Source organism: Podarcis raffonei, chromosome 10 (genome assembly GCF_027172205.1).
Source record: "Podarcis raffonei isolate rPodRaf1 chromosome 10, rPodRaf1.pri, whole genome shotgun sequence".
Taxonomy (NCBI): domain Eukaryota; kingdom Metazoa; phylum Chordata; class Lepidosauria; order Squamata; family Lacertidae; genus Podarcis; species Podarcis raffonei.
This window is the reverse complement of record NC_070611.1, coordinates 56,434,986-56,451,142: the sequence shown is the minus strand read 5'-3', so window position 1 is coordinate 56,451,142 and position 16,157 is coordinate 56,434,986. Positions and strand designations below refer to the sequence as shown.

Below are 16,157 nucleotides of genomic sequence, written 5' to 3'. Positions count from 1 at the left end.
TTTTAAAAAAAAACTAAATAAAAATCAGGTGCAGTTTGGCTATTGATCAGTGAAGAGGCTTTTGAATTTCCCTGCCCTTATCTCAGAATTTGATCAGCTGAATTCTTCTACACAACTTTTCTCAGCAAAGTGGAAAAATATATAGTTAATGGAGGGGGGAAATCCAGCTTTCTGTTTGCCCTCCCTGCTCCCAAACAGACCTTATTAAGCATACAGGAGGCAGGGAGTATGAGGCACAAATCTCCTCCTCTATCTCCTGCTCCCTGGTTACATGATGTGTGCAAGACCCTCCCAATCAGTTCAGCCCATGTATCCCAGTCAGGTCAGCTATTCCAAAACACCAGATTGGACCTCCCAATCATGTCGGGAGGACAAATGCATAGCTGTACGATTCACATAAGAATGTATATATGCAAAAGCCTCAGTTCACACTAAGAATGATTGTCTTGTCTCAGCAGGAGGAGAAACATGTGGGCACTGCCTAAACATTTACCTAAAAAACTCAGTCTAGGTGTTCCTGCTATATACCCCCTAGCCTAGTCTTCAGCAGTGCCAATCACATTTCTGAACTCTAATCAAACTCTCTCTCTTTCTGTGTAGAGGACACACATATTCTCCTCCTCCCCTCTCACTGTCAGACTCCCTCCCCATTTTGAAAGCCCCAGGTCACTCTAGGACAGTGGACCCAATCTGACCCAGGCCTGCCTCAACCCATTCTGGCTGAATCCTGGGTCAACCTTCACAGATCCCTGCTTTCCATATTGGTAATAATGCCTTGATATTCAGCAAAGTATATCTGAACTCTACTTCTTCAGTGCAAATACAAACGTATGTTCTTGAAAATATCTAAGTGTACTTTTCAAAATGCAACTGCTCCCTAAAATAATCTGATGAAAAACTTTTTTTGCAATTATTCACCTGTCCGCTTGCAATATAGCTAAAAAGAAGTTCACATGTGGGTTACCCAACAAAACATAAAGAAAGAGAAATCAGAAATTCTATTGGATTTGTTTGAGCCTCTCTATAGTCAGCATGTTCATGATTTCAAAAATGAGAAATTAATGTTAATTTAGCCATAGTTTTCAGCTTGGGAAGAATTTATGTGTCCTGCAAGTTTCTATGCACATGCTATGACCAGATGAGCAGTTAGGACTGAGCCCAAAGACTGATTTATTTTTTTTAATACCCATACTTGCATTACTGAAAAACATCACTGGTAAATGAATAGCAGTTGACTGACAGCTGATATTTTAGTCCCAAAACTGGGTGAAAAGGATTTAAGCCTTTATGGCTAAAGACAGATAACTAGTCTTCTTAATCGGATCATAATTAGTTTGGGAGAGGAATTACTCCCAATGGGGTAATACTTATTTTGTCCCATTTTTACCTCTGCTCAAACAGGTTGTGCAGGCTTTTGAAACAATACAAAATTCTTCGAGACTTGTTGGCGATGCATGATGGAATGCGCACACCAAGAGGAACATCCCTTCTAAAAAACGATGTCTCCAGCTTGAGTTGGTACCAACAAAGCAGCGTCACTGTTTTAGAGAAGCATGCAAGTCACAGCTGTCACAAAGGAATGCAAACCACTATTAGTAGCACAGGTTGCAATGCTATGCACATTAATTAAGGTGTCTGGAAATGCTGACTTAATCAGCTTAGGCATATAGACCAACTGTATGGTTAGGTGCAGAAATCAGCCTCGGCACTGTCCAGTCTCCTTCTCAGTGTGTATAACCTGTAATGAATACTGGGACCTATATACATAGATCCTCTTTGCTAGGGCTGTCTATATTACAGGTCAGGGTACATGAGCCCAGTGTTGGTACTATATTACAGGTCAGGGTACATGAGAGAGATTGCAATTCGGGCCATTCTACAAGAGTGAGAATGGGATAGGTGCCCAGCTGCCCACCCCTTCAACGTGCAAACTGACTGTTGGGTGGGCATACATCTGAACTGGGGCTCACTGAGTTCAATGAGACTAACACCCAAGTAAGTGTGCATAGGATTGCATCATTACATGGACAACACTGAGGAGAAGGGCACAACTAAATATTTTTCCTTTGGTGTTGCATAAAAATAACAGCAACAATAGGTTGGATCCCATGAAGTTGTCCCATTTATGCAAGGACTTCCACCTGAATGGAACTCCTTCTTCCTTCCCCTCTAGATCTGTTCTGGGTGTAGCCCCAGCCCTCCAGAGCAGATTGGGGGGGGGCATGGGAATCACACAGGGATAGGGATTATTGTTGTGCAGGCAGAAATCCTATTGCTAAAGTGATGACTGTGACAGATGCAACCTAATAATAATAATAATGGTAATAATTTATATAAAACAATGGCCCTTGGAATCTCTTCCAAATTACAATAAAAGCTATGCCATAGCAGTAGAAACCGACGAAACAATAAAAAGTATATGTTCCTTACAGAACACTAATGCTACATTTGTTCATGAACTTGATAGGGTTTTTGTTTTTGGATAGTAGGCGTAAAACAGTGCAAAGTATATTGAAGTTCAATCTTACAGTATTTCATCACCAAAAACATAGCAGAAAGAGCAGAAAGGCCCTTTTGTTATTGAGAGTATGTGAAGAGAAAAATCAGAATAGCTCTGAAAAAGCTGTTAGATAGTATGCAGATGCTTGTGAAAATAAATAGCATTTGGAAAGTATTTGTGATGATGGCAAGTAAAAAGGACATATTCAAAGAGTACATCACAAGAATTCTGCAAGGGTCGATCTACACATACAGATTTCTGTGACCATAAAGTTGATAGTTTGAGGTACTTCTCCATAAGGTGACGCACAAGCCGCTTACAGTTGTTCAGTACCATAAACATCAACTTGTGACAAGTACCCATTTTTAAAAAATGGAACAGGATATTGAAGAAAACCCTAGATAATATCTGGGTTACTACTACTGGTTGGAAAGTCTATGTGTGGTAGTTTTGAAGCAACTTATCCACCTGTTCTTCCCCTTCCATGTGATAGAAACAGGAGAGATGGCGGCAAAAGGAGATGATACCAAACCACCTTGTTTCCCTCCATCTTTATTTTAGCCTGTCCTTCACATGACCTGCGAATGCTGCCTAAAACAATCAAAGTTGTGTTATTTCCTGTCCTAAAATTAAAAGCGGGGAAGAGGGATAGAAGGAGGGAGAGAGGGAAGCAGCAACAGCAGAGCAGGAGGGCAGGTTTACTTGCGGCCTACTTTATGAAACAGTTGGGGTAGAAAGGGAAGGAGGCTTACTTGGACCTTGGACCACTGCAGCAGGGATAGGGAACCTGTGGCCCTTGGACTTCAACTCCCATTAGCCCTAGTCATCATGGGCTAGGGCCCCAAACACCAGGGATCTATGGGAGTCCAACAAGTGCACCACAAATTCCTCACACCTGCTCTACAGAATTCCCCACCACCACCATTAGTTATCAGTCATATCCACCAGTAGAGTATAACTTTAAACACCCAAATGAGCCAATTTGGTTCATTAAAGTGATAACAGACATATCTAAGGTGCAACTGTGCATACTATGGGTAGAATCTGGAGTCCTGTTGATCTCAGTCCTATACATTAGTCATGACTAATGTTCCACATTTGATTTCATGTTGTTGGGACCGAAGTGTGACTAACTTAAGCCCCATTCAGGCATGGTCACTTTTTGTGTTCAAAGAACATTGGGGGTGGGGGTGGGCGCTTGGGAAGCAAGGCTGCGCATGTTGGTCCTGCCCCCAATGCCACCATCACTTCTAACCTCTGTGCATTAAGCATGAAGGTCTGAAGGAGATGAAAACATGCTTAAAATCATCCTGGCAGTTTCAGGTTCTGCATAATCCAGGGTCGCAACTGCAGAGAAATATCTAAACATGTATTGCTGAATGTATTTGGAATATCCCTTGCAAATGCACAAAGGCTTAGAGCAGATATTGGGACAAGGGACTCCCCCTCCATGTACTCTTCAAACATGGGCACTTCTAACGCTAATAGGGCTTCAGCCTGGATCCAAACCACTGTGTATACAGTCGACTCGCAACTTATGCAGGGGTTATGTTTGGGGGATAGCTTGTAAAGCCAAAATCATGGATAGTCAAAACACACTCTCCCAGCACCTCCAAATACTCTCCCAATGTGCATGCAAATGGTGGGTGGGATTGTGATAGTTCCTCGCCCCCAGTTAAATTTTTATTTTTCCTAGCCAAGTTAAATGTGCATAAGTTGCAAGTTGACTGTACCATGATTGGTGTTGAAAATAATGGAAGCTGGAAATTAAGCCCATACATAGATTTTAAATTGGACATTTGGCAAATAAATGTGATCAGCAAAAGGGCCAAATCAATTTAGGCAATTGATTTGCAGAAAGAAGAATCAACCTAAAGTCCTCACACTAATCCATCACCTTTATATCAAGCTCTGCACTTGTCTACTTTCTATTTCATGGCAAGACCAGCTCTGAAAGAGGGATGCTTCATGCCTGACATTTTTCCTGCATGGAGATAAATCTCTATCACACCTGAAGCGAGGCACAAGAGTTTAGGGTTTCACAAACAGCAGGCTCTGGTGAGTTTCTGCTGCACAAATGTTTTAATTTTGGAGTTTCTTTCAATGGTTCTCCTGAATATAAGGATTCACTGACCTTTCCACACATCTATTGCAATGACTGGTGTGCTTGTGTGGAATGCTGTCAGCAGTCAGCATAAGAATGTTTTAAGCCATCATAAACTAACACGGGAGGACAGAGCTCCACAAGTTTCAACTTTTTAATTTCAAATTTAGGAGACAACAAAGCTTGGTTTGCTGACTTCCTGCTACATTGAAGCAAAACAGATTTTAGTCCTCCAACTTACAACACTGAATCTGCATCCCAGAACAAGATGCATCTTGGTACCATTTTCAAAGACTTTTTGCCTTCCTGAATGGATGGCCACTTTCTTTTCTTTTCTTTCTCCCCCCCCTCCCAAATTTGCTACTCTTTGAAGGCTTTACATTTCTGGTTGCCTGAACATCTTCGTGCCCCAACTTCTAGTGACCTGAATTCACACTGTAGCTTCATAAATGCTTATGCTAAGCTCTTGTTGCATCCAAATGTCTGATTATGAATCCTCCAGGTCAATCACATCAATGAAGTTAAGCTGAAATAAAGTGTCAAAGAGTTGCCCCTTTGATATAGCAAAGCAAAGCTATATCAAAGCCCTAGAGGCTAAAGTGCCAAATTAAAGGCCAAACTTGGTGTGATGGTTAATGCATCTTTGTATGTGTGTGTGTTAAAGCAAGCAGGGATTGTTGGGCTGATAATTATTGGGGATTTCCTAATGCAAATAGAAGATCCAGAGAAATAATCTTTGACAGGACCACAGTAGGGAAGAGAGATAGAACTCCTCTTCCCCAGTTGCTACAATCCCAATACTTATCAGATCCATCCTCAGGGGCTGCATTTTTTTAAAATAGCCCCCCCCCCCAAGCCTACACACTTTAAATGCAAAGGTGCATTTAATAACACAGCACACATTGGGCCCCAACACAAGTTACTTTACACATTTCAGTTCCACATTTACACATAAGACATCTTGGCGTACACCAGCATTTCTTAAACTTTGGGGAAAGGGTGTAAGAAATCACAGGAGCAGATGGGGGTTGCCAGATGGCCATCCGTGGCTAAGCAGCTCCTGTTTTCCTTGGCTGAATGGCTAACTGGGGAGCAGACCAACCTTTCCAGCTGGGTTGCATAAGGGAGAGAAGGCGAAAAGCTCTTGTCTACACTAAATCTTCCCTTGCAGCTCTGCACCTCAGTTGCACGGCTGGCATTCTTCTGGCTCTCAGGCCCAGATTCAACCCAGAAAACAGGGACAACCCAATGGAGAACAGGGGCTGCATCCAATGTTCTCTGTGTATTAGGGCAAGGGCTCATGCACTAGCAGGTGGGCGAGTTTTCACATTACACAACAGGGGAATCAAACCCAGCTGTTGAGCTCAAGGAAACTCATTGCACAACCGATTGCACAATCTATTTTACAGAGAAGTTACCAGCAACCTGCTTATGTAGTTTTTGGTGCAACTGCATTTATTTTGTGCCAAACATTTCACCAGTGGAACAAATATACCGCAAAGTGACTTTAGCACTATATTGGATACAACCCTCATTCAGTGTTGGTATGCACCCCAGCTTCCTGAGCACAATTGGAAAGAGACTGCAGTGGGGGGCGGATTGGTGATTCTTGGAAGTGCTGATGCTCATGTGAACTTCCTCAAGGAGGCTCTTTGAATCCCACTCTGTATTGGGACCACAGAATGTACAGTACATTCAGAAAGGGGGCGGATTTTAAGAAATACTAGTGTACATGTAAAAATACTGTATGACTGTTTGGCACACTCATTAGGGAGCTGTGATAGACTGCAGTTCCCAATACAAGGTTCACCCAGTGGCAAACCTGTTTTTGCCTCTATGTAATATATAAAATTGTCACCACTTAGAGGCGAGTTCACAAGAAAGTAAGTACAACAGAAAGCTTTATGTTGACACAATTTGTGCTATCATGAGCATTATGTTGCTTTCAAGACCTTAAACCCACCTATACTTGTGTCCTTCTGAATGCCTTGTTCAAACAAAGAAAGAAATGACGTCTTTTCATGACATCTTTAACAAGTATTCAAGTGAAAGGTAAGTTAAGAATGAGAATTAATGGTATTATTATGCAGTAGAAATACAATGGATCAAAATGCAAAAATCTGATTGCAGGTCATCAGCTAGACCCAAACCTTTTGTAGCGTATAGACATGGTGAGCTTGTTGTGAAGCTGGTCATCAAGAATCCACTGTTCAAGCTAGGGTGTAAGTGGTGGTTTTGGTGATGAGCAAGATCCTTGACTGTCAAAACTGGTTGCTCGGCCTGGCAACTAGAAGAAATAAAATATTTTAAGAAGAGTCCTGTAGCATCCACAGGTCCATCAAGTCCAGCATCCTGTTTCTTATAATGGCCAACCAGTTTCCTCACAGAAGTCCACAAGAGCCCTCCCCCCACTTTTGTCCCCAGCTACTAGCATTCAAAGGACTACTAGTTCCACCTTGCCATTGTGATCAACAGCCATTGACAGACCCATCTTACCCCATGAAGATATCTAATTCCCCTCTAAAGTCATCTAAGATAGAGGCCACCACCACATCTTGTGGCACCAGATTTAATCCAGATTGAATTATTGCCAATTGTTCAACATGAGAGAGCACTGGAGAGTCTTCTAGAAGCGTCTGTTGGTCCAAAAAGAAGATATATTTACTGGATTTGAATATTAAATGGTGCATTATCGTGGGGTCAGAGAAGACTGGTGGTGGAGCTGACATCTAAAACTGGAGATCTGGAGGATGCCCTGGGCATCTTTACAAAAGTACCATCTTCTATATTCATGAGCCCAAGGTGTGCATAGCAATTTTGCAGTTATGTGTGGTTAGTTTACCTCATCATCTATATAGATTAGCCAAGTGGCTATTTTTGTGTGTGTGGCAAATTGCGTGTTAAAAATGTCTCGACCAATGAGGAAGACTCACTGGGTTGCAATGTGTCTGGTCTCAAACATTATCAATTTAATAGAATCATAGAATCATAGAGTTGGAAGAGACCACAAGGGCCATCGAGTCCAACCCCCTGCCAAGCAGGAAACACCATCAGAGCACTCCTGACATATGGTTGTCAAGCCTCTGCTTAAAGACCTCCAAAGAAGGAGACTCCACCACACTCCTTGGCAGCAAATTCCACTGTCGAACAGCTCTTACTGTCAGGAAGTTCTTCCTAATGTTTAGGTGGAATCTTCTTTCTTGTAGTTTGGAACCATTGCTCTGTGTCCGCTTCTCTGGAGCAGCAGAAAACAACCTTTCTCCCTCCTCTATGTGACATCCTTTTATATATTTGAACATGGCTATCATATCACCCCTTAACCTCCTCTTCTCCAGGCTAAACATGCCCAGCTCCCTTAGCCGTTCCTCATAAGGCATCGTTTCCAGGCCTTTGACCATTTTGGTTGCCCTCCTCTGGACACGTTCCAGTTTGTCAGTGTCCTTCTTGAACTGTGGTGCCCAGAACTGGACGCAGTACTCCAGGTGAGGTCTGACCAGAGCAGAATACAGAATACAAATTTATTGCTTGTCACATCAGTTTGATGTTCAGGCATTATCCTGGATAGATGTGGTTGTATATTATTGTATCTTGGCAATTTTATTTATAGTCTCTTTACATGTTTACATTGTCTTTTGGGAATAAAGTTGGATTTCACTCTGGCACATATTTTAGAAGCATCCAGTAATATTTTTTGTCCTCATTTTAGTCCATGCTACAGTGGGGTTAATGCCATATGCCTCTCCCAACAGAGCAAATGGCATTTAATTTGGGGGAAATGGTGTTTGCATTGATAAAGTGTTTTCAAAAACTTTCCTGTAATTCTGATCCTATTCAGCATTTTTTTTTTTTTTTAGAAAATAAGGGAAAAGAAACAGCAGAGAATTCAGTCCCAGATTTTCTGGTTTTGTTTTTGTCTGAAATACACCAGTATGAATGTTGTTAACAGGTGGCATAGAATGTAAAAGAAAGCCATTGAAAAATTGAACTTGCATTCTAAGGCCTTCCTTTTGGAGGCCTTCCTTTTGGGCATAGTTGGCCAACGGGTGCCAAAGAAAGACAGAACATTTTTTATGTATGCAACAACAGCAGCAAGAATACTTCTCGCCAAGTATTGGAAGACACAAGATTTACCCACCGTGGAAGAATGGCAGATGCAAGTGATTGACTACATGCAGATGGCTGAAATGACTGGCAGAATTCGGGACCAGGGAGAAGAACTGATGGAACAAGACTGGAAAAAGTTTAAGGACTATTTACAAAAATATTGCAAAATGTTCGAGTGTTAACATGATGTGGGAAGTGAAGGTAACAGGGCATGTGGGATTTGGTTAAATGTGAATGAAAAGAAGAATTTCAAAAAGGAGAAGGGGGTTATGAACAGATTAAAATTATGTCTTAGTATATAAGATGAGGAATGGGCTAAGATAACGAAAATTTGGGACATAATAATTAGAAAAACATAATTGTAAGCATGGTATGAATAAAGGGTTTGAACTTGCTGAATTAGATTGGAATAAAGAGGAACACAAAAAAGGGAGATGTGAGGAGGTCAGGACAGAGGGATATGGAATTTTGTAACTTTTTAAAATGGATTTTTCTTTTTTCTATTTTTCTTTTTTGCTATATATTTTTGTTTTTTGTTTCTTCTGTGGGCTTTAATTAATGGAATGATCTATGTGAAATGATGAACTTTTTGTTTTGTAAAACTCTAATAAACATTTATTTAAAAAAGAAAAAGAAAAATTGAACTTGCATTCTCTTCTACAGGCTTTTTCAAATAATTTAATGAAATGCCTAATACAAAACAGGGCTTCTCAGCTTTGTTTGGTGGAAAAGATTTTCAGCATCTTCTTTTGTACGTTGTTCTGCACTTAACCTCTTTTTTTTTGTCTCCCTTCACATTTCTATTTGACAAAAATGCTGCCTCATGAAATAGAGAGACCTATTTGTGAAGAAAAAAGCAGAGACATCACCTTGCCAACAAAGGTCCATATAGTTAAAGCTATGGTTTTCCCAGTAGTGATGTATGGAAGTGAGAGCTGGACCATAAAGAAGGCTGATCGCCGAAGAATTGATGCTTTTGAATTATGGTGCTGGAGGAGACTCTTGAGAGTCCCATGGACTGCAAGAAGATCAAACCTGTCCATTCTGAAGGAAATCAGCCCTGAGTGCTCACTGGAAGGACAGATCCTGAAGCTGAGGCTCCAATACTTTGGCCACCTCATGAGAAGAGAAGACTCCTTGGAAAAGACCCTGATGTTGGGAAAGATAGAGGGTACAAGGAGAAGGGGACGACAGAGGACAAGATGGTTGGACAGTGTTCTCAAAGCTACCAGCATGAGTTTGATCAAACTGCGGGAGGCAGTGGAAGACAGGAGTGCCTGGCGTGCTCTGGTCCATGGGGTCACAAAGAGTCGGACACGACTAAATGACTAAACAACAACAAATTTGTGAAGAAGGTATTACATAAAATAGTGACAATGAGGAGTAGGCTGCTGAAGAGATGCTTTAGTCCTCTTACCTCTACCAAGGGATGCCAGTGGGTTATTGGCTTGCGGGGGTACGCCAGCATTTCATTCCAGTGGTCTCTTCCAAGGCCTTCAGCGTCAAGTCCAGCCCTACATACTCCAATCACCTCATTGTGTCCCACTCTAGGATTAAAGGTGGAGAACAGAACGTCTAAAGATTATCCACAATGCCACGCGTCCACAAATAAGGCAAATGATAGGTGGAGGAGCCACATTCTGCGACAGGAAAAGCTAGATATTTACACCCCAAAGCACCAGGAACATTATACACACGCACACACGCACACACACACACACAGTGGTACCTTGGGTTAAGAACTTAATTCGTTCTGGAGGTCCGTTCTTAACCTGAAACTGTTCTTAACCTGAAACAACACTTTAGCTAATGGGGACTCCTGCTGCCACTGCACCACTGGAGCACGATTTCTGTTCTCATCCTGAAGCAAAGTTCTTAACCCGAGGTACTATTTCTGGGTTAGCGGAGTCTGTAACCTGAAGTGTCTATAACCTGAAGTGTCTGGAACCTGAGGTACCACTGTGTGTGTGTGTGTATAAAATTGGGAAGATTAAGACTGCATGCAACCTTGTACACACTTACCTTGCAGTATGCCCCATTGAATTCTATGGGGCACACTTCTGAGTATACATGTATATCCCACTCTATGTTGAGGGTGGTGAAAAGCAGACACAATACTAAATTTTAATCAACCAAACAAACAGTCATTCCAATTGTGCTGTAATGATGCACCCACTGCCACCTGTTGTGCTTCGGCAAAGTGTCAGCATGAACACATCGCCGTCTATCCATTATGTTTTGCAGGTATCTTGACAACAGTGGATTTTCTGTGCTATACTGCCCGGCACACTTTCAAATGTGCCCCTTTAACATTTTTGGTGAAAAGCAAAAGAGCTAGATCTAGTTTACATTTAGTAAGGAAAGGTAAAGAAATTAATAATTAATATTTATCCTTAATATTCAGGATTCTGAAACAAGCCTGCACAGCAGCAGTTTGGTGGGAAGCAGGGCTGGCTTCCTATTAAGCCAGTGTGGTATAATAATAATAATAATATCTATACCCTGCCCATCCGGCCGGGCCTCCCCAGCCACTCTGGGTGGCTCCCAACAGAATATTAAAAATGCGATAAAACATCAAACATTAAAAACTTCCCTAAAGAGGGCTGCCTTCAGATGTCTTCTAAAAGCCAGATAGTTGTTTATTTCTCAGTTTTTAACCTGTTGTGAAAGTGTCTACCTACTTGCCATTATTTCTTTACTTATCATATGTATAAGGCTGCCATGCACTCTCTGTGGGGCTATCTTTGAGGTTGGTCCAAAGACTGGCATACACTCCAACATTTCTCCAATGAAAATAGGGACATCCTATTCCATATGATAATTTTACTATTTATACCCCACGCATCTTACTGGGTTGCCCCAGCCACTCTGGGCAGCTTCTAACATATATAGAAACATAACAGAACATTAAGCATTTTTTAAAAAAATACCCTCCAACATTTCTCCAATGAAAATAGAGACATCCTAAGGAAAAGTGGGACATTCCAGGATCAAATCAGAAACCAAGACAGCTTCTCTAAATCAGCGACGTCCCTGGAAACTAGGGGCACTTGGAGGGTCTGGATTGGTGCAGAATATGGTGACTAGGTTGCTTGTGGGGGTAAACTACTGCCAGCATACTATAGAACACCTTGCTTGTTGGGCTTGCCTAGGCTACCTATCTGCTATTGGGCAAAATACAAGGTTTTGGTACATGCAAAACTGTCTACAGCTCAGGAGCAGTTTACTTGACAGACTGTCTTATACCTTGTATACCCAGCAAGTCCCTGCTTTAGGTCAGTATAAAGATAACACCTGTCATTATTATTCTTACAATAATAATAATAATAATAATAATAATAATAATAATAATAATAATAGATTACTATAGCACCCGCTCTTCTTGAATCTCCCTCCCCCCAAAAAAATCAAAAAAGAGAAAAATGCAGCATACCGGTCATAGTCCATAACAGCGATGGAGAGGCTGACTTGGTCCACATTCTCTGGAGGGATGTCAAAAACGATGGCCTCACTGTATACTGGATTGAGAGTGTTTTTCTTTGTAGTTGTTTTTCTCTTTTTCAGGCGCCGACCATCGCACATCAGGGACACTTTGACGTATGGATCTGAGATAACAGGAATGGAGGTCAACACAACCAGGTAGGAGGACATCAACAGTTCTCATGTAGAAGTTCCACCACAAATACAGAGGAAGCTGCCCTATATGAAGTCAAGACATTGGTCTATCTAGTTTTGTTGACACCAACTGACAGCGGCTCTCCAGGGTTTCAAGCAGGGATCCTTCCCAGTCTGAGCAGGAGACACCATGAATTAAGTCTGGTACCTTCTGCATGCAAAGCCTGTCTCCTATCACCAATGTACACTAGATGATGTGCTCAACAGTGGCTGCTAGCCATGATAGCTATGTTCTCTCTTCCTTGTCAGAGACATTATGCCTCTGGATACCAGTTGCTGGGAATCTCAGGTGGGCAGAGTGCTCTTGTGCTCATGTCCGGCTTGCAGGCTTCCCACAGGTATATGGTTGGCCACTGTGAGAATAGGATCATTGGCTGATCCAGCAGGCTTGCCTTATGTCCTTGTATCCAGAAATGACACCCATTTATTCAGGGTGGTGAAAAGCCCAACATGCCAAACCAGATGCAATGTCATTTGGGGTGCAGATTGTCACTGTTTTTGCCTGGGATTCAGTCACATCCCTGCAAGTTCCAGTGGCTTAATAAAAAGTGGATTTGGTGCTTTTGTGAGACCACCTCCTTGAAAAATTGGACTTTTTTTGCAATAAAGAGTGATGGGAAAATGCACTGGAATGGGTGTGATAATGACTGTATGGTGCAACTTCATATAAGCTCCCCCCAAGCAAACTGAATTCTTGGTACTGTCATAGACTGGCTAGATGCAGAGGAGTGGTGGGAGGCACCAGCAGGGCAACTCCCAGGCTTAGATGCAGCAGCAGGCAGCTACCATGGCAACAACAGAAGGGGGGCCAGGGTGGGTGGGCAACAGTGGGTTGCCTGAGGGCAGCCCCGAGCTCTGCCAGTCTGAGTGCCTGCCAGTGTGGCCCCACCCCTGTGCCTCACCACTGCCACCTGTGCGCCAGCCAGCCTGTCTGAGAGGAAGGAAGGGGGAAGGTGCCACCACTGCCACCCACTGAGGAGGGAGGAAGAGGAAAGCGAGAAAGTGCCTCCCAGGCTCTGTTCACCCTTTATGGTCTCTGTGTGCTCCCCCCCGCAACACTTGCCCCACCCTGGGTGATGGCAACCCACGCTATGCCACTGCAGAGCAAGGTGTGGCATTAGGACTCAGAATCCCAGACAAAACATGTACTAATCTGCACCAAGACAAGTGGAAGAAAACACGGAACAAATGGAAGCATGGATAGCAAACTAATTCAGCAAACTAAACAGAACATACTTCTATGTATTTATGTATGTATGTATGTATGTATGTATGTATGTATGTATAGAATTGCATCCTAAAGCAGCTGCAAAATGCACAGAAGCTGTCACAAGTTAAGAACATTGCTAATGGCGTTTGTAGTGCACTAAGTGACATTTATCAGGAATATGTCAAGGTCTTGGAATGAGGAAATAAAGCACATGATGGTATTCCTTTGTTTGTTATCCGGAAGCTAAAATGACACAGAGTCTCACACATTGTTTAAACCCAAAGCAAACAGAGGGAAGGTTTCATCTGGGCAGAAGAAGGGTGTCCCCGAGTACTTTTCCAGCTCAGAGTAATCTTCCTCAATCAATCAATCAATCAATCAATCAATCATGGGAAGATACAGAATTCCTCTCTCTCCCTTGAATCTTTTCCCCTGCTCGAGAAAAAGCAGCTTGGGGGAGGCAATTTTGAGCTGTGGGTGTTGGGAACTGACAGGAAAGGAGAGGGCTAAGCAGTTGCTTCCACTCAGACTGTCTATTGTTTTGCTTTTTGTTTTCGAAAGTGAAGGAAAGAAACATAAGAGATCAACGTATTGTTGAATTCTCCTCGTCTGTGAACTCAAGATCAAATGCCCTGAAATCCTGAAGGTAAGAGCCCTTCCCCAGAGAGTCATCACCACCCACAGGTGAAGCTAAGCGAAAAGGAACATTGCACTTACCTGATGAGCCAGTGATGTCCATAGCTTTAAGATTTCTGCATTTGATGACTGTGAGGGTCATCCTCCCTGCTGTTGGCAAATAACAAAGGGAAAACATGATCTCCCCCAAATCTATGCTTTCCTGAAAAAAACAAGCACAAACAAAAACATAGGTTATAACAGGAATGGGCCACCTTTTCCAGCTTGAGGGACACATTCCTTCATGGACAACCTTCTGGACGGGGGGACCTCCACGCCAGTGGTGGGTGGAGCAAGGGGCAACAGATGTGGTGAACATCAGGGCTGAGTCTACTCAGCATGCCCTGATTCTTGATCTTGTGTTGATCAGCTAGGAGTTCATGGACTCCACTGATGGCAAGAAGCCTGAATGCCTCCAAAATCCTGGGGTTGCCACTGAAAGGAGGAAACTGCTCCTGATGAAACAAGAAACTTGGGTAGGCACTGGAGAACAGGGGCAGGTCAACTATTTTGGGTGATTTGTAGGAGATTAGCCAGGGGGAGGCCAGGACTTTCTGCTTCCTCCAGTTGTTTAACAATAGCAACTGCAAAAAGAACCTGCGGGTGGGGGTGCTAGACCGCTGAAAGAAAGGTTTTCATGGGGGCAACCAGAAATGAATATTTGGGTGAAATGACTCTGAGCTCGGTTTTGGCAAATAATATAACATTTCTGTGCTGTGCTGGGATGTACCCTGCTCCTCAATTCTGAGTGTACGTCTCATCCCATCCCCTACACCACTACTTTGCACCTGGTTTGGGCTGGATGTTGATGATTTAGTAAAATCCCAAGGTAGAGCCCACATGTTTGAAGGCTGCAAACCTTAGATCAGTGCTGGGGGCCTGCTTTGCCTGTAGAAAGGCCAGGTTCGGTTCCTGGCATCTCCAATTAAGTGGATCATATAGAAGTGGTGCAAAATAATAAAAGGTCTCCACCCGAGACCCTGGAGACCAGGTGCCATCCAGAGTAGGCTGAGCTAGCTGGATAACCACTCTGACCTTTGTTACTAAATCTACAGAGAAAGCTTTGCTTGCTGCACACAGCAACTCATTTCCAGCTGAAAGGTTGCAGCTCTCAATCCGTGCTTCTTCTTTTTCCACAAAGTGGCAAGGTTATTATTTAAAATTCTAAAAAGCAGTTCATTACCAGCAAATCAGGATACAGCCACAGTAAGCCACACACTATAATTGGCCTTGTGTGTCTCGGAGAGCTGAAGGCACTTGTACTAATGTCAGAAGGCAAGAACAGCAATAATGTTCAGCTGCATGCGTATTAGCAGGTCTCTAACGATAGTGTTCTATTTTAGAGGACAAAAGTCTTGCTCAAAATGAAGCACTGGATGATCCTTGAGGCTCTGTATAGGGTTTGATGGCCTCACTCTTTTTTTCATGCTGGTGGGCCATTTTGATATTTTTATTATTTTTTTATAAGATATTTATTGAGATTTTACAAAAACTTAAGTTTACAAATTAGAAAAAAGTCATATAGAAAGAAAAAGATAAAAAAGAGAACATACAAAAATACATAAAAAAGAAAAAAGAAGAATAAAAATACAAAATACAAAAAACAAATAGATAAAAAAGAATTAAAAACAAATTCGTTTTTTGTAACTTTAAACTCATTAGCTTGTTTCCTTGGCCTCCTCACACCTCCCCTTTTTGTATTCCCATTTAAATAATCAAATCAGCAAATCCTTACCCTCTTTCGTATATCTTAACTCTGTATCTTAACATATTATGACTCTATATTTTCATCCATTATCAATTCATTTTTGCATATTCTTATTAACTTTGTTGCTAATGCCACTTATTTTCAATCCAACATCATTTTAACATTCATTTATTTTACAGTG

General features: G+C 42.2%; 1 protein-coding gene across 1 annotated transcript in view; it reads right to left on the bottom strand.

Moving 5' to 3' along the window:
• Nucleotides 1-3,486: 3,486 nt before the first annotated feature.
• SYT10 (synaptotagmin 10) overlaps nucleotides 3,487-16,157 on the bottom strand; it is a 40,023-nt gene continuing 27,352 nt past the window's right edge. Inside the window, exons 4-7 of the mRNA XM_053406054.1 lie at nucleotides 14,311-14,431; nucleotides 12,142-12,313; nucleotides 10,126-10,255; nucleotides 3,487-6,891 (exon numbers count right to left, since the gene is read on the bottom strand). Of these exons, the coding sequence (XP_053262029.1) occupies nucleotides 6,820-6,891; nucleotides 10,126-10,255; nucleotides 12,142-12,313; nucleotides 14,311-14,431 (495 nt within the window). The 3' untranslated portion in view covers nucleotides 3,487-6,819. The remainder of the gene's footprint in view (nucleotides 6,892-10,125; nucleotides 10,256-12,141; nucleotides 12,314-14,310; nucleotides 14,432-16,157) is intronic.